This window comes from Hypanus sabinus, chromosome 7, assembly GCF_030144855.1.
Source record: "Hypanus sabinus isolate sHypSab1 chromosome 7, sHypSab1.hap1, whole genome shotgun sequence".
NCBI lineage: Eukaryota > Metazoa > Chordata > Chondrichthyes > Myliobatiformes > Dasyatidae > Hypanus > Hypanus sabinus.
Genome location: NC_082712.1, coordinates 96,088,830 through 96,115,814, shown reverse-complemented (window position 1 = coordinate 96,115,814; position 26,985 = coordinate 96,088,830). Strand labels below are relative to the sequence as shown.

The window sequence follows — 26,985 nt, the reverse complement described above, 5'->3', positions numbered from 1 at the left end:
CTCTCAGTGGTTGATCGAAGCTTGGGGAGAGCGATGAAGTGGGCCACCGTGGAAAACTGCTCCGCCACTCTTACAATCACCGTTACCCCATTGGGAAGTAGCAAACCCATGACGGTCCACGGCCATGGATGTTGAGTGCCCGGTAGGGACCGCAGGAGCCCAGGGAGCCGCTGGTTGGAGGAGTTGGACTGGTGCACTGAGGGCAGGCAGCAGCAAACTAATCATGATGGGCCACCAGAGCAGGCATTGCAGAAAAGCTGGAGTCCATCATGTGTGTTGATGGCCGGAGAGGGTCGAGCAGTGGGCCCACTGGAGTACACAGCCACCAGCAGATACAATGTCAGGTGTGCTGGCTGGGTCAGGCTCATGCTGTAGGGACTGGCTCTCAGGATTCCAGATGATCAGTGTGAGGATCTGTAGGATGGGATGATGGGGTGAGAGGATCGGTCTGCATTTCAACTGGGAAATGGGTTGGGAGGAGGTGGTGAAGTTGAATTGTTTGAAGAAGAAGGTCCAGTGAGCCTAACAGGGGTTGAGCTTGTGGATCTGCTGTATGGATATGAGGTTCTGGTGGTCAGTCCAGATCAGGAAGGGCTTGGTGAATAGCTGGTTGTCTCCTAGTTCATAACAGTGTGGTGTAGGGTTGAACCTGTAGAAGGTTATGTCTTCCCTTCCAGTCATCACTGGGAGAGAACAGTGCCCATGTCAAATAAATCCATCTCTAACACTAAACCTCCAGAGGGGTTTGTATGGCAGAGAATAGGAGTGGTAGTGAAGTGTCTCGAGCTCCTCGAAAACTCCCTGATGGCGGTAGCAGACTAGGTTATTCATGAGGTAGGTGACTTGGTGAGTGAGGTGAGAGAAGTGTCGACTTGGCTGTAGTTCCTGATAAAACAACGATAGATGTCAAAGAAGCCCAAGAAGGCTGTTTGAGGGAGCACGGTTGAGTCTGCACACTCCTTCTCTGGGCCTTGAGGAGAAAGGACATTAGCCAGGGAGGAAATAACTGGGGTTTGGAACTGGCATTTTTCTGAGTTACCATACAGTTGTCTTGAGGAGATGCTGAAGGACTGAACAAACAAGACAGTTGGAGTCCTGGGAAGTTCTTGGAGAAGATAAGGATGTCATCAAGGTAGATGAATGCCTACCTGTGTAGCATTCTCAGAGAGTCTCATTAATGAGAGTTTGGACTGTTGAAAAGATCGAAAGGCATCTCCAAGTATTTGCTGTGGCCAGTAGGTATTATGAATGTGCCTTCCACTGTTCTCCCTGTTGGAGATGGATCAGGTTGTACGTGCTCTGTAGATCCAGTTTTTGAAGATCTTGGTCTCGTGGAGGGTTTCAAATGCACTACCATCAAGGGCAGAGGGTAGGAGTACTTCGTGGTGACTTTGTGCAGTCCACAGTAGTCAATGCAGAGATGAAGACCCCTCCCGTATCTTTGACATAGAATCCTGCACTGACAGGGGACAGGGATGGGTAAATAAAGTCACGCTGTAGCACTTCAGTGATGCAGTGATTCACGGCTTTGGTCAGGTGGAGAGTGAGAACTGATGGCCTCAGGAAGGGCTGGTATCCAGGAAGAGGTCAGTCATCTGATCTGTGAGGTGGCAGGGTGCTGGCTTTCTTTCTACTGAGGCCAATGCTAAGTTGTGATACCCCTGTGGCAGTTTGGTGAGGTAGAAGATTTCCTCCGTTTCCACAGATTTATGGGTTGAAGTCAACTGGGTTGTAGGCAGGAGGTCCGACAAGTGGTTCGCCAACTCAGCAGTGCACCTGACAAACAGGTGAAGAGGGTTGTGACTGGTGAGTCAGGAGTAACCAGGATGAGAGGAGTGTTGGGCGAGTTGATCAGGAGGAATTGATCACGGTGCTCTCCAACTCTGATGTGCACGGGCTCTGAATATCCAAGACCCACGGGACATCAGTCAATGACCATGGTGTTGATGTGGAAGAAAACATAACCGAACCAAATAGAAAATACGAGCAGCACCGGCAGGGATAGACCTTCGATTTCTGTAAAAGCCTGCTCCTTCATCAAAGCCATTATCATTTGGAAACTGCATGTTTGCAGTAGAATATTTGAAGAGTGATGGAAAACAAGATGTTTTTATGTGGTTGTAAACTGAAACATAGTGGTGTTCTGAAGACCGGGGTGTCATCCGGTCTCTTACAGGGGCAGTACCTGCATTCCTGAGACTCAAGTCACACATCACTGAAACAAATACAGGTTTATGGTTTGTGGTCCAACATCTCCTGTCACCCAGCCTGTCTTTATCTCTCATGTCAACTTGAACTATCTATTAATTCTAACTATTATGTAAATTAACTAAGATCTGTACTACTCTCTAACCAATTATCCTACCATGGCAACTTTTGCAATCTCAGTTGACAGCAATCTCAGCTGCAGTCTTTCCAGTTTACAGAAACTCAAAAGTTCAGAGTACATATAGTATACAGTATGTCAACATATACAAGCCTGAGATTCATTGATCCAGTTAATCACATTATCAAACTCAAAGTTCAGTGTACATACAGTATACAGTATGTCAGCATATACAAGCCTGAGATTCATTTTCTTGTGGGTAAATCAGTAAATCTAATAAATTTAATAGAATCAATGAAAGCCTGCACCAACAGGGCGAACAACCAACCAGTGTGCAAAAGGCAACAAACTGAGCAAAGACAAAAGTAAGAAAAATAAATAATAATAAATAAACTGTTCAGTGATGTGGAAAGTAAAGTTGAATGAAATTATCCTTACTGGTTCAAGAGTTTGATGGTTCAGGGATAGTAACTGTTCTTGAACCTGGTGATTGAGTCCTGAAACTCCAGCACCTTGATGGCAACAGCAGAAGACAACATGAACTGGGTGGTGGTGGTCCCTGATGATGGATGATGCTTTCCTGTGACGGTGGTCCACGTAGATGCCCTCAGTGGTGGGAGGGCTTTACCCCTGAAGGACTGGGCCATATCCACTACTTCTCATAGGGCATTGGTGTTTCCATTTTCAGGCTGTGACACAGCCAGTCAATATACTCTCCAGTACACATCTATGGAAGTTGGTCAAAGTTTCAGATGTCATGCCAAATCTTTACAAACTTCAAAGGAGGTAGTGACGTGACACTGGCCTGCTCTCTTCTCAATTGCAAAGGAAATGATAACAGTGTGGAATTTAAAGTTGCCGACCCACTCCAACTCTGAACTCCTGATGAGAATTGGATCATGGTCCTCTGGGTTCCTCCTCCTGAAGTCAATAATCAGCTCCTTGGTCTTGCTGACATTCTTAGACATCGTTGTTGTGGAAACACTCAGTCAGATTTTCAATCTCCCTCCTGAATGCTGATGCGTCACTGCCTTTGAGAAGCCATCAACAGTAGCTAATTTAAATATAGCATTGAGTCATAGTCCTATAAAAGTACAGCACAGAAACAGGCTCTTCAGCACATTTAGACCATGCCAAACCATTTGAACTGCCTACTCCCATCACTGTGCACCGAGACTAAAGCACCCTATACCCCTACCATCCATGTAGCTATCCAAAACTTAAACATTGACACTGAGCTCACATGCACCACTTGTGCTGGCAGCTCATTCCACACGCTCACGACCCTCTGAGTGAAGAAGTTCCTCTCATGTTCCCTTAAACATGTCACCTGTCACTTATCACATGACTTCTGGTTGTAGTCCCACCCATCCTCAGTGAAAAAGCCTGCTTGCATTTATTCCATCTGTATCCCTCTTTATTTAATATATCTCTATCAAATCTCCTCTCAGTCTTCTACATTCCAATGAATAAAGTACGAACCTATTCAATCATCCAATCCAGCATCATCCTTGTAAATTCTCTCTGTACTCTTTCAACCTTATTTACATCTTTCTTGTTGGGAGGTCACCAAAACTGCACACGATACTTTAAATTAGACCTCACCAATGTCTTATACAACTTCAACATAACATCCCAACTCCTGCACTCAATACATTGATTTATGAAGGACACTATTCCAAAAGCTTTCTTTATGACCTGATCTACCTATGACACCAAGTTTAATGGACCTGTATCCCCAGATCCCTTTGTTCTACCATACTCCTCAGTGCCTTACTGCTAACTGTTTTAAGACCCACCCTGGTTATTCCCACCAATGAGCAACACCTCGCACTTGTCTGCATTAAATTCCATCTGCCATTTTCAGCCCATTTTCCTAGCTGATGCAGATCCCTCTGCAAGCCATGATAGCCGTGCTTGCTGCCCACCATGACCCCAGTCTTGGTGTCATCTGTAAATTTGCCGATCCAGTTAATCACATTATCAGCCTGATCACTGATATAGATGACAGACAACAACAGATCTCGGTGGCACACCACTAGTCACAGGCCTCGGGTCAGAGGCAATCATCTACTACAACTCTGTCTTCTCCCACAAAGCCAACGTCTAATTCAATTTACTGCCTCATCTTGAATACCGAGCAAATGAACCTTCTTAATCAACCTCCCATGTGGGACTTTGTCAAATGCCTTACTAAAGTCCATGCAGACAACATCCATCACCTTGACTTTATCCACTTTCCTTATAGCTTCCTGAAAAAACTCAGTATGATTGGTTAGAAATGATCTACGACACACAAAGCCATGCTGATTATTCATGTATTCGTGTATCCGGTCACTTAGAATACCTTCCAATAACTTTCCCAGTACTGATGTCAGGCTCACCAGCCTTCAATTTCCTGGTATATTCTTAGAGCCTTTTGTAAACAGTGGAAGACCGTTGGCTATTCGCCAATCCTCAATCTATCCACCAATCACCTGTCGCCAAGGATGATTTAAATATCTTTGCGAGGGCCCCGGTAATTTCTGCATTTGCATCTCCCAGAGTCCAAAGAGGCACCTTGTCAGGCCCTGGGGGTTTATTTACCCTAATTTGCATCAGGACAGCAAACCCCTCCTTCTCCGCAATTTGCATGGGTTGCATTAAGTTAATGCCACTCTGCCTCCCTTCTATAAACTCTGTATCCATCTCCTGAGGAAATGGAAACGCAAAAAATTCCATTTAATATCTCCATCTCTATTATCTCCACAAATGGATTACCATTCTAATCTTCCAGAGGACAAATTTTGTCCCTTGCAGTCCGTCTGCTCTTAACATATCTGTAGAATCCCTTAGAATTCTCCTTCAGCTTGTCTGCTAGAGCAACTTCATGCCTTGTTCTGACCCTCCTCATTTCTTTCTTAGGAGTTCTCTTGCATTTCTTATACTCCATAAGCATCTCATTTGTTCCACCTGCTTATGCCTGCCATGCACCTCCTCTTTATCTCAACCAGGGCCTCAAAATCTCTTGAAAACTGAGTTTCCCTACACCTGTTATCTTTACTAATTATTCTGATGAACACATACAAGCTTTGTACTCTCAAAATGTTCACTTTTGAAGGAAACCCCCCCCACCTTTTTCAAACATATCTTTGCCAGAAAACAGCCTGCCACAACCCACACTTGCCAGATCACTTCTGAAACCAATAACATTGGGCTTTCTCCAATTTAGAACCTATACCCACGGACCAACCAATCTTTTTGCATATTTACTTTGAAACAAATGGTATTGTGATCACTAGTGGCAAAGTGTTCACTGCACACCCTTAGTCACGTGGTAAACTGTATAATCTTCCTATTGCTGGCCTTACTAGAATGGGTAGCAATCCTGAGATCACAACTCTGGAGGTCCTGCCCTTTAACGTAGCACTTAACTCCCTGAACTCGCTTTGCAGAACCTCGACACACTTCCTGCCTATGTACCAACATGGACCATGACCTCTGGCAAATATACAAAAGGAAAAATAATAAACTGTGAGGGAGGGGAAAAAAGCTCTAACTGCAACTTTTTTGCCTTCTCTGACTGAAACCTTAAAGATCAAAAGCCTCAAAATCTCCAATCTAACTTGCCACTCCAACAATGGCTGCTCTGACAATGGCCACTCCACTTGCCCTGACTTACTTTAATTTGTTCTTGCTAATCAATTCCAAATGCTCAATTGAGGAACATGAGTGAACTCTTTTGTTGATGGATGTTTTAATAGGATATTATTATCCTATTACTAATGTAATCTCAAGTTTATTGAATCTGTAATCTATTCATTATTTTGTGTTGTTTTTTTTTATATATGAAATTTAATAAAAAGATTGAAAAGAAAGAGTGAACTACATCTTCTCAGGCTTCTGATCTCCAGTCTTCAATGGGTGCTGCTCAAAGCCGGAGCAGTGCTTAGCCACACAGTCATAAGTGTAAAGTGAGTGGAGCAGGGGGCTAAGCACACAGCCTTGTGATACACCTGTGCTGATGGAGATCATGGAGGAGATGTTGTTGCCAATCTGAATTGTCTGGGATCCACCAGTGAGGAAATCAAGGTGGTATTGAGGCCTAGGTGTTGAAGCTTATTGATTCATTTTGAGGGGATGATGGTATTGAATGTTGAGCTGTAGTTGTAAATAGCATCCTGATTTATGCATCTTTGCAATCCAGGTGATCAGGGTTTGAGTGAAGAGCCAATGAGCTGGCATCTACTGTGGACCTGTTGTGTCAGTAGGCAAACTGAAGTGGATCCCAGTCACTTCTCAGCAGAATTGACATTTCATCACCAACCTCTCAAAACACTTCATCACTGTGGATTTAAGTGCTACTGGACGATAGTCACTGAGGCAGCTTACCACGTTCTTCTTAGGCGCCGGTATAATTGAAGCAGGTGAGTACCTCTGACTGATGAAGCAAGAGGTTAAATATCTCGGTGAACACACCAGCCAGTTGATCAGCACAGATCTTTAATACTCGGCCAGGTGCCTCATCTGTGCTGGATGCTTTCGATGGGCTTACCCTCCTGAAGGATGGTCTCACGACAGCCTCAGAGTCATTAGGGTAACCTGTAACTACAGGTTACAGGCAGTTCTTGGATCACTTATCGAACTGGGGGAGGGTCTGAAGGAACAATGTTAAAAATAACAGTTCTGCTTGATGGAAGATCATCAGGCTGCATTTTCTGTGGTCTGGCATTATTTTGTGCTCTGACATTGGTAAGTTGAAACATTGGTTAGTTTTCAACATGTAAATAGATACAGCAAGCAATTGGAAAGACAGATATTAAGATGGGGTTCATTGCAAGAGGAATGAATAAATAAAGCAACCCACACAAAATGCTGGTGGAATGCAGCAGGTCAGGCAGTATCTATAGGGAGAAGCGCTGTCGACGTTTCGGGCCAAAACATCGATGCTGCCTGACCTGCTGCGTTCCACCAGCATGAGGGTAAATCAGAGAAATGGCACAGAGCCATGATGTTAGTTGCCAAGTTGCCTACTCTTCTTCTACTGAATGTACAATAGATGTCATTCAGATTCACCAGGATCCTCCCTACATGTAATATGCTCACAGAAGTTACACGTATTAATTTTGTTCTAATGCAATTCCCAGAGATCTGCTGTCTGCATCCATATCACCCAACTGTATTTAACACCAGGTTGAAATTCCATCATATAACCTGATTCAATAATTAATAACACTTTTACATGGGAGCAGAGTAGAGTTAGAAACTGTTCTTTCATTTACTGGGCTTCAGGATGGAGGCAGGTTGATCTTCGTATGGTCTGTATAGCAAGAGACAGCAGGACAGTCAAAACAACGGCACCAAACTCACAACATACTCACCAACTTCAATTTCATCATCTATACGTCCACAATAGGTCCCTTCATAGGGATCGGGGCAATCACATTCTTTGTCATCTTCATCCCAGGTCCCTCCATTCTGGCATGGATTTTTTTCTGTATAAATAGATCATGAGTTTTATATGGGCATTTCTTTTTGGATTGAGCTCACATTACAAGTTCCTCCTACAGACTGAAAACTGTACTGCACCTGAACAGATGCATCAATCTATCTTTAATCTGATGTTATGCACAATTCTTCTTGGCAGGAATATTCAATCATACAGAAGGTCCAAAGTTCACACACAATGGCTGACATCATGGTAGTGTAGTGGTTAGCACAAAGCTTTACAGTACCAGAGACCCAGGTTTAATTCCCACCACAGACTCCATTGTGAATGGACAACCCCTGATGCACCATCAATAAATCTGAGACGTGAGTTAAGATAGGCTTTTACTGGCTGGAAGAAAGCACAAGCAGCAAGTGACCACCTCACAACATCCTGGAGACTGAGGAAGGGTCTGTGCCTCCAATCGCCTTTATACCGGGGTCTGTGGGAGGAGCCGCAGGAGCAGTCAGCGGGGGTGGGGGGGCGTGTCCAGACAGGTATATGTAGTTCACCACAACCCCTCAGGTGATAGCCTCCTCTGGACTCTCTCCAGTGACAATATATACATCCACCACCTGCTTTCATGGCTTCACGTGACCCTGGTCAAGTGGGGGGAGCGGAAGGGCTAAGCAGGTACTACACTGTGTCTGAGTGTGACCTGTAGGCTGGCGTAGGGAAGGAGCACCTTACACATCCTTTGGTAGTGACATATCTACCCCCCATCACCCAAGCACAGGGAAGCAGGGACCAGTACAGAAAGGATGAGTTACACCTAAATTGAAAGTGGTGCAATATCCTTGAAAGGAGATTTGTTAGAACTTCTAGGGAGTGTTTAAACATGTGTGGTAGGGTGGAAACCAGAATAATAGGGTCAGCATATGAAGGGATTGAGGAGAAAGTAGAGATTAGGTCAAGTAAATTTAAAGGGAAAAAGAGAAATAAATGTTTAATGAATATAAATACAAAAGATTCTGCAGATGCCGGAAATCCAGAGTACCACTCATAAAATGCTGGAGAAACTCAACAGGTGAGACAGCATCTATGGAGAGATGTCATTTTGTGCTTATGGTCTCAAGTGTATTTATTTCACTACATGGAGTATTACAGGATTTAGCAGATCAGTTAGGACCTAGATTAGTACATGGCCATTCTAGAAATTTCACCGAGAGAGGGGCAGAACTAGCAGTTCAACATTGCAGGACTCAGATGTTTCAGGGGTGTAAATAAGGTGGAGTTGTACCAGTGAGCAGGGAAAATATCACAGTGGCCCTTAGGCTCGTCTAGTGAAGCAACATGGAAGAGTTCAGGAATACGAAAGATGCAGTCTCTAAGATACAATTATACTTTAGGCTCCCCAATACCCAGTGGAGATAATGGAACAGAGAGGTTGGTAGATGATGGATAGGTGGAACGCAACAGGGTAGTTGTTGTAGGTGACTATAATTTTTTTTTCAGTATTGACAGACACTTCCCTATTACCAGAAGATTAGGTGGGACTGAATTTGTTGATGCATTTATAGTTTGTAATACAGTTTTTTGGGTAATCCAGTCAGAGAAAGAGACATGTTGGACAATGTACTAGTAAATTAGCTTGGCCAGGCAATTGGAATTTCCATTATAGAGCATTTGGGAATTGTGTTCTAACTCCATAGGTTTTCAGATAGTTACGTATAAGGATAGTTATGGACTTCATATGGGGGGGAAGGTGGAGGTACAAAACTGAGGAAAATGATTGAGATTGGCTTAGATGTAAGATTCATTTAAAGGCTGACTGGTCAGAATTCAGGACCAACATGTTCCTGTGAGGGAGAAAGTTAAGGATGGAAAGAAACCTTTCATGATGGGATATGTTGTCAATTTAGTCAAAAAACAAATGGAAGTACAGTTCGACTTCCCCTTATCTGGAATGCTTGTGGCTGGAAGCGTTTCGCCTTTTGGATATTTTCAGAATTTGGAATATATGAGATATCTTGGGATCACCATCATTTCCATCTGAATTTATGTGTTACCAGTTTGTACCAGAAATGATTGGTCAGTAAGCCATAGATCACTAGACAACAATATTAAGATCAAGGATCAACTTTATTCCCCACATACATTTACATGTATTAGGGATTTCCTGTGGTGTGTTGGTGCAACATGCAAAACAAATCAATAACTTTCTAGAATAAGGAATGATTCAAAAATAAAAATGTTAGTGTTTAAAGTATGAATATGAGGAGCTACTCACATCTGGAAAAGCATTAACTTACTAGGGACAGTCAACAATGCTTGGTGCAGGGGAGGTCATGTCTTACAAACTTGATTACAATTTTTGAACAGGTGATGAATATGATTGATGAGGGTAGGATATATCTATGAATGTCAGAAAGGCATTCAACAAGGTCCCTCATGGCATTGATGGCACCTACATGGACTTAAGTAGGAAGTTCAACAAGGTCTCTGAGTAGAGAAGGCACATAAAATTAAGGCACATGGGATCCACAGAGGGTTGGTGGACTGAGCTCAAAATTGGTTTGGCGATGGAAACATAGGATAGTGGCAGAGGGGTGTTATTCTAACTTGAGGTCTTTCATCAGTATCGTACCAGTGGTCAGTGCTGGGACCTCATTGTTGTGTATTTAATATTTCAGTAATTTTGTGTAATATATACTCTTTAATCAAGCATTCTTTGTTATTTAAATAATTCATTGTGGTTACGTGTATAAATACATTAATTGCAAACATCACAATGCTACCATGTGATGAGTGCACGCCTTGCTTAAAGTAAATTTGAAGTTAGACCCGCATTTCAGACTAACATGTCTTTCTTTGAATTAGTTTAATGTTTTGAAGTTAGAAACATCATGGTGCGTCACCCATGTGGCAAGCGAACCGGCTCTGGCAGTAGTAGCCGAGTCCGCAGCCAGCGGCAACCGAGAGGGCTCTGAGTGCAGGGCAGTCCTTGGCCTGGAAGCCGACATCACGAGAGCAGGTGATGCTGGGAGCGGGCATTTAAGCGCATGCTGATTGGAAACAGTAAACAGAAAACCAGACCTTGCTCGACTCAGTGTGCTGCTTTCACTCGTTGCATATCAGCGCGACTACAACATATGTATATTTAAGATTTGGACATTCACTGTTCATTCATTTCTGCAGATGCTGAGTTCCTCCTGCATTTTATGCATGTTGCTTTGGATTTCCAGCACCCACAGACTTTCTTTTGTTTATAACAGACATACTGTTGGGTTTACTTCACTAACTGCAACACTGTCTGCAACGTGAGATTAAAATTGAAGGAAAAGTGAAGGTGATGGAATCCAGTAAAATCTGTTGAAATTTAATCCAAACATTAGCTAATGCTGTCTAATCTCCCTAATGTTTCTGACATTTACAGTTCTATTTTATGTAGAGCATAGAACAATACAACACAGAAACAAGCTTTTTGTCTTACAATGTCTCTGTCAGGCATGATGCCAAAGTAAATTTCATCTGCCTGCATATGATCCCTATTCCTCTATTCCCTACATATTCTGTGCCAATCTAAAAGCCTCTTAAGCATCAATATCATCTGGTTCTAGCATTGCCCCAGGAGAACCCCTCCAGACACCTCCCACTTTCTGTGTAAAAAGACTTGTCCTGGTCCTTTGAACTTTCCCTCTATCAGCTTAAGTATATATACTTGATACCTCTGCCCTCTGACAGTCTACTCTAATTGATTCTATAAACTTCAACTTGGTTTCCCATAGTTTCTGAAGCTGTACATTTGTCAAACCTCTGCTTATAACTCACACCCTCAAATTTAGGCAACATTCTGGGAAACCTCTTCTGTGCCCTTTCCATCATTTCCATGATGAGGTGACGAGATTTGCATACAAGACTCCAAACATGGCTTAACCGAAGTTTTATAATGTTGCTACATTGCTCCAGATTCTTATGCCGAGTGCCCTGATCAATTAGGGCAAGCATGAGGTACACCCTAACACCCTATCTACTTGCTTGGCCACTTTCATGAAGCTATGGACATGGACTCCAGGATGCGATCCATTTATACATCATTAAATGTCCTGCTTAATTAATCATCTACTTTGCACACACATTAGACCTCCCAAAATGCAACACCACTTACTAGCCTGGTTTAAACTCCATCTTCTATTTCTTAGCGAATACATAAGTAAACAAAATCCTACTGTAACTCTTTATTATTGGACACCTTTGAAATCTCTTTGCTGCATGTTTTACCACCAATATTTGATTGTACAAATTCAGGTTTTATTAATGATATAACTCAGCAGGATTGTTTGTAAGTAATAAGTATCACCAGAGATAGTGAAAACATCCAGTGGTCAGTTAGCATATGGAGAAAGTTCTATAATTCAGGACAGGATGATGCACAAATCAGACTATTTGCAGTGACATAAACAAACTTCATAACAGAATCAACAATTACCTGGTCTTTTAGTTGTGGTGGGACGCACAGTGGTCCGAGGAGTTGTAACGGCTGTCGACAACACCTGTTTTTTGGTTGTTGAGGAGGAGGTCATTGTGGATTTTGTGCGGCCTGTTGAAGTATCTGTGGTTGGCACATTTGATGTACTGCTGGGTTGACCTGGTGGCTTTGCTGAAGTTCCTGTTGGTGTACTGGTTAGAGTAGGTGACGTGCTGGGCTGTGTGCTGGACTCTATGGTCGGTTTACTGGTCACTGTAATCGATGTGCTGGTTGGTGTATTTGACTGTGTTGTTGGTTTACTGGTCACAGTAGTGAATGTGCTAGTTGGTGTGCTGGACTCTGTGGTCAGTGGACTGTTCACTGTGGTCGGTGTGCTGGTCAGTGAACTGGTCTCTGAGGATTGTATACTGGTCACTGTTGTTGATGTGCCAGTGGAGATGAGTTTGGTTGGTGTACTGATTATTGTTGATGGGTTGGTCACCGTGGGAGACCCACTGGAAGCTGCACTGGACACAGAGCCTAGTGTAGTGCACAATGTGCTGAAGAATGTGGTGGGTGCACTGGCCGGTGTGGAGGACTGTGTGATTGGAATACAGATCATCGTACAGGTCACTTGACTCATGCTGGTCACTGTGGTAGATGTACTGGTCGGTGTACTGGTCACTGTGGTCGATGTGCTGGTCGGTGTACTGGTCACTGTGGTCGGTGTACTGGTCACTGTGGTCGATGTACTGGTCGGTGTACTGGTCACTGTGGTGGATGTGCTGGTCGGTGTACTGGTCACTGTGGTCAGTGTGCTGGTCGGTGTACTGGTCACTGTGGTGGGTGTACTGGTCACTGTGGTCGATGTGCTGGTTGGTGTACTGGTCACTGTGGTCGATGTGCTGGTCGGTGTACTGGTCTCTGTGGTGGATGTGCTGGTCAGTGTACTGGTCTCTGTGGTGGATATGCTGGTCGGTGTACTGGTCACTGTGGTTAATGTGCTGGTTGGTGTACTGGTCTCTGTGGTCGATGTGCTGGTCAGTGTACTGGTCCCTGTGGTCGATGTACTGGTCAGTGTACTGGTCACTGTGGTCGATGTGCTGGTCGGTGTACTGGTCACTGTGGTTGATGTGCTGGTCGGTGTACTGGTCAATGTGGTCGATGGGCTGGTCGGTGTACTGGTCACTGTGGTCGATGTGCTGGTCGGTGTACTGGTCAATGTGGTCGATGGGCTGGTCGGTGTACTGGTCACTGTGGTGGATGTGCTGGTCGGTGTACTGGTCACTGTGGTTGATGTACTGGTCGGTGTACTGGTCACTGTGGTCGGTGTGCTGATCGGTGTACTGGTCTCTGTGGAGGATGTGCTGGTCGGTGTACTGGTCACGGTGGTTGATGTGCTGGTCGGTGTACTGGTCACTGTGGTGGAAGTGCTGGTCGGTGTACTGGTCTCTGTAGTGGATGTGCTGGTTGGTGTATGGGTCTCTGTGGTCGATGTGCTGGTCAGTGTACTGGTCACTGTGGTCGATGTGCTGGTCGGTGTACTGGTCTCTGTGGTTGATGTGCTGGTCAGTGTACTGGTCTCTATGGTCGATGTGGTCGGTGTACTGGTCATTGTGGTCTCTGTGGTCGGTGTACTGGTCTCTGTGGTTGATGTGGTCGGTGTACTGGTCTCTGTGGTCGATGTGGTCGATGTGCTGGTCGGTGTACTGGTCTCTGTGGAGGATGTGCTGGTCAGTGCACTGGTCACTGTGGTCTCTCTGGTCGATGTGCTGGTCGGTGTACTGGTCACTGTGGTCGGTGTACTGGTCACTGTGGTTGATGTACTGGTCGGTGTACTGGTCACTGTGGTCGATGTGCTGGTCGGTGTACTGGTCCCTGTGGTCGATGTGCTGGTCGGTGTACTGAACTCTGTGGTGGATGTGCTGGTCGGTGTACTGGTCACTGTGGTCGATGTGCTGGTCAGTGTACTGGTCACTGTGGTGGATGTGCTAGTCGGTGTACTGGTCACTGTGGTGGATGTGCTCGTCGGTGTACTGGTCTGTGTGTTCGTTGTGCTGGTTGGTGTACTGGTCACTGTGGTTGATGTACTGGTTGGTGTACTGGTCAATGTGGTCGATGGGCTGGTCGGTGTACTGGTCACTGTGGTCGATGTGCTGGTCGGTGTACTGGTCAATGTGGTCGATGGGCTGGTCGGTGTACTGGTCTCTGTGGAGGATGTGCTGGTCAGTGTACTGGTCCCTGTGGTGGATGTGCTGGTTGGTGTACTGGTCTCTGTGGTCGATGTGCTGGTTGGTGTACAGGTCACTGTGGTCGATGGGCTGGTCGGTGTACTGGTCTCTGTGGTCGATGTGCTGGTCGGTGTACTGGTCTCTGTGGTTGATGTGCTGGTTGGTGTACTGGTCTCTGTGGTTGATGTACTGTTCAGTGTACTGGTCTGTGTGGTGGATGTGCTGGTCAGTGTACTGGTCTCTGTGGTTGATGTGCTGGTCAGTGTACTGGTCTCTGTGGTGGATGTGCTGGTCGGTGTACTGGTCTCTGTGGTGGATGTGCTGGTCGGTGTACTGGTCTCTGTGGTGGATGTGCTGGTTGGTGTGCTGGTCACAGTGGTTGATGTGCTGGTCGGTGTACTGGTCACTGTGGTAGATGTACTGGTTGGTGTATTGGTCACAGTGGTTGATGTGCTGGTCGGTGTACTGGTCTCTGTGGTCGATGTGCTGGTCGGTGTACTGGTCTCTGTGGTTGATGTACTGGTCGGTGTACTGGTCTCTCTGGTCGATGTACTGGTCGGTGTACTGGTCTCTGTGGTCGATGTGCTGGTCGGTGTACTGGTCTCTGTGGTTGATGTGCTGGTCAGTGTACTGGTCTCTATGGTCGATGTGGTTGGTGTACTGGTCACTGTGGTTGATGTACTGGTCGGTGTACTGGTCTCTGTGGTTGATGTACTGGTCGATGTACTGGTCGGTGTACTGGTCTCTGTGGTCGATGTGCTGGTCGGTGTACCGGTCTCTGTGGTTGATGTGCTGGTCAGTGTACTGGTCTCTATGGTCGATGTGGTTGGTGTACTGGTCACTGTGGTTGATGTACTGGTCGGTGTACTGGTCTCTGTGGTTGATGTGCTGGTTGGTGTACTGGTCTCTGTGGTTGATGTACTGTTCAGTGTACTGGTCTGTGTGGTGGATGTGCTGGTCAGTGTACTGGTCTCTGTGGTTGATGTGCTGGTCAGTGTACTGGTCTCTGTGGTGGATGTGCTGGTCGGTGTACTGGTCTCTGTGGTGGATGTGCTGGTTGGTGTACTGGTCACTGTGGTTGATGTGCTGGTCGGTGTACTGGTCACGGTGGAGGATGTGGTCAGTGTACTGGTCCCTGTGGTCGATGTACTGGTCAGTGTACTGGTCCCTGTGGTCGATGTACTGGTCAGTGTACTGGTCCCTGTGGCCGATGTGCTGGTCGGTGTACTGGTCCCTGTGGTCGATGTGCTGGTCGGTGTACTGGTCACTGTGGTGGATGTACTGGTCGGTGTACTGGTCACTGTGGTGGATGTACTGGTCGGTGTACTGGTCACTGTGGTGGATGTGCTGGTCGGGGTACTGGTCACTGTGGTGGATGTGCTGGACGGGGTACTGGTCACTGTGGTGGATGTGCTGGTCGGTGTACTGGTCTCTGTGGTTGATGTGGACGGGGTACTGGTCACTGTGGTGGATGTACTGGTCGGTGTACTGGTCTCTGTGGTCGATGTGCCAGCTGGTGTACTGGTCTCTATGGTTGATATGCTGGTCGGTATAATGGTTTCTGTGGTCGATGCACTGTCACTGCGGTCGATGTGCTGGTCAGTGTACAGTTCTCTGTGGTATCGGTGTTTTTTTGTGTACTGGTCAATGGGGTCATTGTACTGATTGCTATGGACATTTTTCTTATTGGTCATGGTGCTGGTTTGTCTACTGGTCTCTGTGGTTGATGTGCTGGTCGGTGTACTGGTCACTGTGGTCTCTGTGGTGGATGTGCTTGTCGGTGTACTGGTCTCCGTGGTGGATGTGCTGGTCAGTGTACTGGTCTCTGTGGTCGATGTACTGGTCTGTGTACTGGTCTCTGTGGTCGGTGTGCTGGTCGGTGTACTGGTCTCTGTGGTCGGTGTACTGGTCTCTGTGGTCGGTGTGCTGGTCGGTGTACTGGTCTCTGTGGTCGGTGTACTGGTCTCTGTGGTCGATGTACTGGTCAGTGTACTTGTCTCTCTGGTCGATGTGCTGGTCGGTGTACTGGTCTCTGTGTTGGATGTGCTGGTCGGTGTACTGGTCTCTGTGGTGGATGTGCTGGTCAGTGTACTGGTCTCAGTGTTTGGTGTGCTGGTCGGTGTACTGGTCTCTGTGGTCATTGAGCTGGTTGGTGTACTGATCTCTGTGTTTGGTGTGCTGGTCGGTGTACTGGTTACTGTGGTCGATGAGCTGGTCAGTGTACTGCTCACTGTGGTCGATGTGCTGGTCAGTGCACTTGTCTCTGTGGTCGACGGAGTGGTCTCTGTGGTCGATGTGCTGGTCGGTGTACTGGTCTCTGTGGTCGGTGTACTGGTCACTGTGCTAAATGCACTGGTTGGTGTACTGGTCTCTGTGGTCGATGTGCTGGTCGGTCTACTGGTCTCTGTGGTCGATGTGCTGGTGGGTGTACTGGTCACTGTGGTTGATGTACTGGTCACTGTGGTCGGTGTGCTGGTCGGTGTACTGGTCACTGTGGTCGGTGTACTGGTCACTGTGGTTGATGTACTGGTCGGTGTACTGGTCTCTGTGGTCAGTGTGCTGGTCGGTGTACTGGTCTCTGTGGTCGGTGTACTGGTCGGTGTACTGGTCTCTGTGGTGGATGTGCTGTTCGGTGTACTGGTCTCTGTGGTCGTTGTGCTGGTCGGTGTACTGGTCTCTGTGTTGGATGTGCTGGTCGGTGTACTGGTCTCTGTGGTGGATGTGCTGGTCAGTGTACTGGTCTCAGTGTTTGGTGTGCTGGTCGGTGTACTGGTCTCTGTGGTCATTGAGCTGGTTGGTGTACTGGTCTCTGTGTTTGGTGTGCTGGTCGGTGTACTGGTTACTGTGGTCGATGAGCTGGTCAGTGTACTGGTCTCAGTGTTTGGTGTGCTGGTCGGTGTACTGGTCTCTGTGGTCGATGTGCTGGTCAGTGTACTGGTCACTGTGGTCGATGTGCTGGTCAGTGCACTTGTCTCTGTGGTCGACGGAGTGGTCTCTGTGGTTGATGTGCTGGTCGGTGTACTGGTCTCTGTGGTCATTGAGCTGGTCGGTGTACTGGTCACTGTGGTGGATGTGCTGGTTGGTGTACTGGTCACTGTGGTTGATGTGCTGGTCAGTGTACTGGTCACTGTGCTAAATGCACTGGTCGGTGTACTGGTCACTGTGGTCGATGTGCTGGTCGGTGTACTGGTCTCTGTGGTCGATGTGCTGGTGGGTGTACTGGTCACTGTGGTTGATGTACTGGTCACTGTGGTCGGTGTACTGGTCACTGTGGTCGATGTGCTGGTTGGTGTACTGGTCACTGTGGTTGATGTGCTGGTCAGTGTACTGGTCTCTGTGGTCGATGTCCTGGTGGGTGTACTGGTCACTGTGGTTGATGTGCTGGTCGGTGTACTGGTCACTGTGGTCGGTGTTCTGGTCACTGTTGTGGATGTGCTGGTCGGTGTACTGGTCACTGTGGTCAATGTGGTTGGTGTACTGGTCACTGTGGTAGATGTGCTGGTCGGTGTACTGGTCTCTGTGGTCGACATGCTGGTCAGAGTACTGGTCTCTGTGGTCAATGTGCTGGTCGGTGTACTGGTCACTGTGGTAGATGTACTGGTCAGTGTACTGGTTTCTGTGGTCGATGTACTGGTCGATGTGCTGGTCGGTGTACTGGTCTCTGTGGTCGGTGTGCTGGTCGGTATACTGGCCTCTGTGGTCGGTGTACTGGTCTCTGTGGTCGATGTACTGGTCAGTGTACTGGTTTCTCTGGTCGATGTGCTGGTCGGTGTACTGGTCTGTGTGGTCGATGTGCTGGTGGGTGTACTGGTCTCTGTGGTCGTTGTGCTGGTCGGTGTACTGGTCTCTGTGTTGGATGTGCTGGTCGGTGTACTGGTCTCAGTGTTTGGTGTGCTGGTCGGTGTACGGGTTACTGTGGTCGATGAGCTGGTCAGTGTACTGGTCTCTGTGGTCGATGTGCTGGTCAGTGTACTGGTCACTGTGGTTGATGTGCTGGTCAGTGCACTTGTCTCTGTGGTCGACGGAGTGGTCTCTGTGGTCGATGTGCTGGTCGGTGTACTGGTCTCTGTGGTCATTGAGCTGGTCAGTGTACTGGTCACTGTGGTGGATGTGCTGGTCGGTGTACTGGTCTCTGTGGTAGATGTGCTGGTCGGTGTACTGGTCTCTCTGGTCATTGAGCTGGTCAGTGTACTGGTCACTGTGGTGGATGTGCTGGTCGGTGTACTGGTCTCTGTGGTAGATGTGCTGGTCGGTGTACTGGTCTCTGTGGTCGATATGCTGGTCAGAGTACTGGTCTCTGTGGTCGATGTGCTGGTCGGTGTACTGGTTACTATGGTCGGTGTGCTGATTGCTGTACTGGTCATTGTGGTCCGTGTACTGGTCGGTGTACTGGTCACTGTGCTAAATGCACTGGTTGGTGTACTGGTCTCTGTGGTCGATGTGCTGGTCGGTGTACTGGTCTCTGTGGTCGATGTGCTGGTGGGTGTACTGGTCACTGTGGTTGATGTGCTGGTCAGTGTACTGGTCTCTGTGGTCGATGTCCTGGTAGGTGTACTGGTCACTGTGGTTGATGTGCTGGTCGGTGTACTGGTCACTGTGGTCGATGTGCTGGTCGTTGTACTGGTCTCTGTGGTTGGTGTGCTGGTCGGTGTACTGGTCACTGTGGTCGATGTGCTGGTCGGTGTACTGGTTACTATGGTCGGTGTGCTGGTCGGTGTACTGGTCTCTGTGGTCAGTGTGCTGGTCGGTGTACTGGTCTCTGTGGTGGATGTGCTGGTTGGTGTACTGGTCTCTGTGGTCCGTGTACTGGTCGGTGTACTGGTCACTGTGCTAAATGCACTGGTTGGTGTACTGGTCTCTCTGGTCGATGTGCTGGTCGGTGTACTGGTCTCTGTGGTGGATGTGCTGGTTGGTGTACTGGTCTCTGTGGTCCGTGTACTGGTCGGTGTACTGGTCACTGTGCTAAATGCACTGGTTGGTGTACTGGTCTCTCTGGTCGATGTGCTGGTCGGTCTACTGGTCACTGTGGTCGGTGTGCTGGTTGGTGTACTGGTCTCTGTGGTCATTGTGCTGGTTGGTGTACTGGTCTCTGTGGTGGATGTGCTGGTTGGTGTACTGGTCTCTGTGTTGGATGTGCTGGTCGGTGTACTGGTCTCTGTGGTCGGTGTGCTGGTCGGTGTACTGGTCTCTGTGGTCAGTGTGCTGGTCGGTGTACTGGTCTCTGTGGTCGGTGTGCTGGTCAGTGTACTGGTTGATGTTGTGGTTGGTGTACTTGTTACTGTGGTGAATGTAGTGCTCGTTGTTATGGTCCCTGTAGTCGTTGTGGTTTCTATGCTGGTGTCTGTAGTTGTGGTGGTTTTGTCGGTTGTTACACAGACCCATACACACTCCTCTGTGGTTGATTCACTCGTCAGTGTGCTGGTCCCTCTGGTTGAAGTGCTGGACTCTACACCGGGTGTTTGTGTTGAAGTAATGCCAGCATTGTACGTCTTGTACTTTGTTCGGGTTTTGCTCAGTTGAGAGTCAGAAAATCCTCCAATCACTTGAATAAAGCAAAGGAAAAGAGCAAAAGTTTTTAGTGGTTTCCATTTTGGAGATTTTCACGTGGCACAACTAATCTTGTAGAAAGCTTTATCTGTGTATTATTTCAAGTTTTGTAAATAAATGTAGCTTCTTTATTAAAAGTAGCTGAAAAAATCTCAGAGCCAGAGCCTAATTCATCTAAAGATACAAGAGAAGGCAGGAGAATGAAGTTCAGAAAGGAATAACAAATCAGCCACGATGAAATGGTGGAGCAGACTCGATGTTCGGAATGGCCTAAGTCTGTCGCTATGTCTTGTGATATTTATCTGTTATTGTTGACAGGGTATTGGTAATCTTTGCCCTGATAATCCAGCATTTAACAGAGAGATGGAATGTCAGCAATCCTCTTTTATTGGAGAGGAATCAATATTCAAAACAAACTTTTCAATACTCTTTTGTGCCTCAGCTGAGTGTTGTAGCTAAACTCAGCTGCTAATCATTAAATTAAATTCTGAAATGCCAGAAAGACCTGGGTGTCATTGTGCATAATAAGCAAATGGTTTCTTTGTAGGTACAGCAAGTTATTGCAAAAAGTAACAATAAGTTCATGGCTTTGAGAACTGAGTGTAAACGTATGCAAGTTATTCTCTGTTGTGTGTGACGGTGTTGGTTCCCCTTTATCTCAGGAAGAATGTTCAGAGAAGAGTTTCATGACTAATTCCAGAAAAGACCGAGGAATGGTTGGACAGGTTAGGGATGTGTCTGCTGATATTTAGCAGTAAGTAGGTACTCTGAGAGATCTTGACTAGGTGATTCTGCAATGTTTAATATCATTTTCAGTACACAAGAGTAAAGGAGGATGAAATAATTGTTACTCCTGATCTGATGCAGTATATAAATACAAGATAAATAAAACAACAATACAAACACAATAGATATAAATGCAAAAGATAGTTTCTATACTTTCATTCTATTTACATAAAATGACTCTTGGTACAAGAGCATCTGTACGTAATGTAACTTGAGAGGAAACGATAAAGTAGTGGTGGTGTGCTGGGTTCATGGGTGGAGTATTGATTAACCTTACAGTCTGAGGATAGTAACTGTTTTTGAGTCTGGTGGTCCTGATGTGGATGCTACATAGTCTTCTTCCTGATAGGAGTGGAACAAACAGTCCATGAGCAGGGTGGGGGGGGGGGATCTTTCATGATATTATTGGCCTTTTTCCATATATAGATGTAGAGATGTTATTTCATCTTACAGAAAGTATTGCTAGGAGGTCACTGTTTAAAAAAAATGATTTATTGATTTAAGGTGTAGATGAGGCGAAAATTTATTCTCTTAGAGTTGGGAACTTACGGAAATCTCTTCCTTGATGTACGATGAAAACAGAGTTTTTGAGGGATTTTAAGGCTGAGAATAGATTGGAACATGGTGATGTGTTTACAGTTATATCAGACATGATCTTATTGAACATGAGAGGGGCATGAAGAAGTGAGTAGTTTACTCCCTCTCCTACCTCATATATCTGTCGAGGATGTTTTTAAGCATGGGACAAGGAATGAGGAATTCCAGATATGTTTATAGTCTGGAGTTATTTGAATTGATCAGGAGTTAGCAGAGGGTGTTTGAGAGCTTTTAATAGTGTTAGAAACTGTAAAGTGTTTTAACAGTTTAAGATCTTTTAACTAACAGTGGTTAGAAACTCTGGGAACAATTTTAACCAAATCCACTACATGTAACATTAGTATGGTATTTAAGTCAGTCTCTTGTTATGAACCTGACTTCAGGTTTTCATTTAGCTGGAGTGTAAAAGAATTAGCTAACCCCCTTCCTATTTCGATTGGTTAGAATGGGTTGTGATCGGAAAACCCACAACTGAAACACCACTTAATTGACAGGGTTCTCTTTAGCAGACGAATATAAAAATGATTTCCAGACTGAAATAGTGAAAGAGACAAGCAGTCTGATTCATCAACTCCATCCTGTATTTATTATTCAGTCAGTCGGGTTCTTTGTATTGTTTGCTTGACCGGGGTGAAGTGAACTTTTTGCTCCAGCTTTCTGCATATCCAAGGTTTATCTATCCTCTTCACACTGCGCCTGAAACTCGTGCATCCCATTCATATTGGCAACAATGTCTATCACAGGCTTCAGATAAATACAAATGCAAATCTCACAAAAATAATTTTAGAATATAGATTATATTGAAACTTACCCAAGACTGTAGCAAAATAGAGACAGCAGTAATATATAGTGTTTATCCTGCATATTCCTCTTCTCATCTTAAAATCCGAAACAAAACCAAACCTGAAGGAAACAAAGAGGACTAAAATTGGAACTCTAGCTTTTCTCTTTCATAGATGTCTTCAGTAAAAATGAGACACAGTTCAAAACTCTGGTGATCAATTGTTTACAGAAGTGGAAATGGTGAAACATAAACTAAATTGTGTCAAAGTCTATAATCGCTGATGACTGTCACCTTTGCATCTTGGAATTTTGTAAAGCCCCATAATTCAATAAGGAAGTTATTACCCCAGAAAATGATGCAGATAAGAAATAGAACTATGTTCACTGCTGCTTCCAGTATCCAGTGGGAGGTTTACACAATACAAACACCTTTCAATGGACATTGCTTTCCTTTTTAATACCTGAGCACCATTTTGTATTTCATTGTTATTTTATAATTGAGCACAGCTCTCCCCATCCTTTAACATATGACAGTTGTCAAAGCATTTTGTAGTCTTGGGTTATGTCATAAAATAAAATGTTTTGCAATTTTCAGAACTGATGTAGACTGAGAATTTTATCCTTTCCTGACTGACTGTGTTTGCCCATGATCACTCCCTTACCTGGTTTCACTTACCAAAATTCAAAGTAAATGTATTATTAAACTGTATATAGTATATGTTACCTTCAGATATATTTTATTTCATGTACTAACATGAAAATTGACGGACAACAGATTTTTATGAAGAATAATATACAGTGGATTCTGGTTAATTGGGACAAATCGTGACCAGTACATTTTTTCATACGTCAGTGATTTGGATGATGGAATTGAAGGCTTTGTTGCAAAGCTTGCAGACAATATGGAGGTAGGTGGAGGGGCAGATAGTTTTGAGGAAGTAGAGAGTCTACAGAAGGGCAAAGAAGTGGCAATTGAAATACAATGTCTTTAGCCAGAGAGTGTTGAATTTGTTGCCACGGGCAGCTGTGAAGGCCAAGTCATTGGGTATATTTAAGGCAGAGGATGATAGATTCTTGATTGCTCAGAGCACAAAGGGATATGGTGAGAAGACAGGAGATTAGAGCTGAGAGGAAAAATAGATCAGCCATGACAAAAAGATGTCATCCAAATAAACAAACACAAAATGGTTAATAAAATCTCTAAGGACATCGTATATCAGGGTTTGGAAGATGGCAGGGGCATTAGTGAGAGTGAATGGCATGACCAGGTATTCGAAGTGACCAAGAGGGGTGTTAAATGCTGTTTTCCACTCATCTCCCTCCCTTATTCTGACCAAATGGTAGGCACTTCAAAGGCCCAACTTAGAGAAGATGGCGGCTCCATGAATTGATTCTAAAGCAGAGTTGAGAAGAGGCAGTGGATATTTGTTCTTTATGGCTATTTAGGCCTCAGTAATCAATGCAGGGTGCAGTGATCTGTCTTTCCTCCTCACAAAGAAGAAACCTGAGCCAAAAGGGGAGATGTGGGTCGGATAATACCCACCATGAGAGAGTCATTGAGGTAAGCCTCCATTGCTTGCTTTTCTGGCCGGGACAAGTAGAAGATCCGGGGGAGAATAGACAATAGACAATAGACAATAGGCAATAGGTGCAGAAGTAGACCATTCGGCCCCTCGAGTCTGAACTGCCATTCTGAGATCATGGCTGATCATTCACTATCAATACCCAGTCCCTGCCTTGTCCCCATATCCCTTGATTCCCCTATCCATCAGATATCTTTCTAGCTCCTTCTTGAAAGCATCCAGAGAATTGGCCTCCACCGTCTTCCGAGGCAGTGCATTCCACACCTCCACAACTCTCTGGGAGAAGAAGTTCTTCCTCAACTCTGTTTTAAATAACTGACCTCTTATTCTCAATCCATGCCCTCTGGTATTGGACTCTCCCAACATCTGGAACATATTTCCTGCCTCAATCCTATCAAATCCTTTAATTATCTTAAACGTTTCAATCAGATCCCCTCTCAATCTCCTCAATTCCAGTGTGTAATTCCAGTGTGACCTTCCAGAAAAGGTCAATAGCACAATCGTAAGGTAGGTGTGGAGGCAGGGAAAGGGTCCATTGTTTACTGAACACTTGTCCCAGGTCATGATACAATGCTGGAACTTTGGATAAGTCAGGGGTTTCAGAGGCAGACGAGGTCGTGGTGAATTTCACAGGGGAAAGAGCCGACTTTAGACAAGTGGGGTGACAGAAAGGGCTCCAGCTGACTATCTTCCCAGTAGACCAGTCAATGTGGGGATTATGGCGGCTTGACATGGGGTACCCAAGAACTATAGGAGCTTGAGGGAAGGAAATTAAGTTAAATTGTACCTGTTTCGGTTGGTTCCCAGAAAGAATAAGAGATGGGGTGGTGTGCAGTGAATGACTCGGGCCTGTAGTCTACCATCTAGTGCCCGGGCTTCCAGAGGGGTACTCAACAACTCTCGAGGAATTCTGGCCCAGGAGGCTATGTTTCCATCCAACAGGTTTCCCAAAGCGCCAGAGTCCACTAGAGGCAGGGACTGTTGAATGTAACTTAAAGTAGCTTGGATCTGTGTCTGGCTTTGGAGGACAGAAGGGAATGTCGTCTGGCTCACCCTTTCTACTGGTTCCCTTTTGGCTGAAGGGAACAGGTAGCATGGAAGTGGCCAGACTGGCCGCAATAGAGTCACCCCCCCCCCCCCCGCTCTTAATCTCCAGAGTTGCTCTGTGGGAGAAAGACAGTTCCGTCGCAGCTGCATTGGTTCCCCTCCTGGGGTGGAGGAAACGGCTGGGCCTGGAGCTATTCCAGGAGTGGGAGAAGAGAGGCTTGTGCTGGTGGGAGACGGTAAAGAATGCCCTGGAGTGGCCAAAGGTGGTGGATGACCCGTTCTCTCCCGTTGGCATTCTCAAAGACAATTGTCCAGCCTGGTGGTTAGAGAGATCAAAGAATCCAGGCTGTCAGTGTCATCCCTTGCCGCCAACTCATCTTTCACCATCTCGCTGAGACCATTCCAAAATACCCTTTGGAGTGCCTTATCACTCCACCCCGAGTCGGCCGCTAACGTCCGGAACTCCACAGTATATTTGGCAACACTGCGTGAGCCTTGACAGAGAGTGAATAAATGTTTGGTGGCATCTTTACCATGGACGGGGTGGTCAAAGATCTTTCTCATTTCCGTGATAAAGGTGGGGAAAGAAGAGCAGATCTCTGGTTGATTATCCCAGACAGCTGTAGCCCACGCTAAGGCACTTCCCCGCAACAACCCCATGATATAAGCTATCGTTGACTTATCCATGGAGTACGTGGACGACTGCTGTTCGAACACCAAGGAGCAGTGTAGAAGGAAGGCCCGGCACTTCCCCAAATCCCCAGCGTAGTGTTCTGGTTCAGGTACGTGTGGCTGTCTTGGCGGGGGTGTTGCTCACACATAGGGGGTTGCCACTACAGACCGTCTGGGCTGGTTAGACAGAGTTCCAGGAGTGGATGGGGTAAGATGAGTGGATACACGGTCCACCTGGTCACCGATCTTTGTTACGTTAGCAGACAGGGAACAGAGGTTCTCCATGACCTCCCGGAGAATTTGATCATGCAGACCCAGTAGGGAGCCCTGGCTGGTGAGGGCTTGTTGCAGGGTATTGATGTCCACTGGGTTCATGGTGGTCAGATTGTTCTGTTGCAATGAAACGTGGTGAATGAGATGAACCCAAGTGCAGGATACAAGCACGGAGATTGAGTTATAACCGTACAACCATATAACAATTACAGCATGGAAACAGGCCATCTCAGCCCTTCTAGTCCATGCCGAATGCTTACTCTCACCTAGTCCCACCAACCTGCACTCAGCCCATAACCCGCCATTCCTTTCCTGTCCATATACCTATCCATTTTTTTTTAAATGACAATATCGAACCTGCCTCTACCACTTCTACTGGAAGCTTGTTCCACACAGCTACCACTCTCTGAGTAAAGAAGTTTCCCCTTGTGTTACCTCTAAACTTTTGTCCCCTAATTCACAACTCATGTCCCCTTGTTTGAATCTCCCCTACTCTCAATGGAAAAAGCCTATCCACGTCAACTCTATCTATCCCCCTCATAAGCTGAAATATCTCTAACAAGTCCCCGCTCAACCTCTATGCTCCAAAGAATAAAGGCCTTTCTCTGTAACTTAGGTGCTGAAACCCTGGTAACATTCCAGTAAATCTCCTCTGTACTCTCTCTATTTTGTTGAAATCTTTCCTATAATTTGGTGACCAGAACTGTACACAATACTCCAAATTTGGCCTCACCAATGCCATGTACAATTTTAACATTACATCCCAACTCCTATGCTCAATGCTCTGATTTATAAAGGCCAGCATACCAAAAGCTTTCTCCACCACCCTATCCACATGACATTCCATCTTCAGGGAACTATGCACCATTATTCCTAGATCACTCTGTTCTACTGCATTCCTCAATGCCCTACCATTTACCATGTATGTCCTATTTTGATTAGTCTTAGCAAAATGTAGCACCTCACACTTATCAGCATTTAACTCCTTCTGCCATCTTTCAGCCCACTCTCCCAACTGGCCTAAATCTCTCTGCAAGCTTTGAAAACCTACTTCATTATCCACAATGCCACCTATCTTAGTGTCATCTGCATACTTACTAATCCAATTTACCACCCCATCATCCGGATCATTAATGTATAGGATGTACAGTTAGGATGCTTACATGGGTCCCTGATATGGCTCCTTGACTCAGAGAGACAGAGTCTCATAGGTAAACATTGTAACTGGAGCTAAACTTAAAAAAACGGTTCTAAGCGGTCAGGAA

General features: G+C 45.9%; 1 protein-coding gene across 1 annotated transcript; it reads right to left on the bottom strand.

Annotated features, from left to right (window-relative positions):
• Window positions 1–12,230: 12,230 nt before the first annotated feature.
• LOC132397501 (mucin-2-like) lies at window positions 12,231–25,822 on the bottom strand. The gene is made up of 4 exons (XM_059976330.1): window positions 25,690–25,822; window positions 17,276–18,444; window positions 15,172–15,925; window positions 12,231–12,439 (listed from the first exon to the last, which is right to left on the bottom strand). The coding sequence occupies exons 1-4, from the start codon at window positions 25,820–25,822 to the stop codon at window positions 12,231–12,233; spliced, it is 2,265 nt and encodes a 754-aa protein (XP_059832313.1).
• Between the last annotated feature and the right edge of the window lie 1,163 nt (window positions 25,823–26,985).

Excerpts from the sequence above, each read along its gene's own strand:
- LOC132397501 (XM_059976330.1), bottom strand. The coding sequence starts at position 25,822 with ATGAACCCAGTGGACATCAATACCCTGCAACAAGCCCTCACCAGCCAG. Across the intron at positions 18,445-25,689 it reads TGCTAACGTAACAAAGATCG|AGACAAGTGCACTGACCAGC; the intron begins GTGACCAGGTGG and ends CGTCGACCACAG. Across the intron at positions 12,440-15,171 it reads CACATCGACCACAGAGACCA|CCCAGCACGTCACCTACTCT; the intron begins GTACACCGACCA and ends TCCAGCACACAG.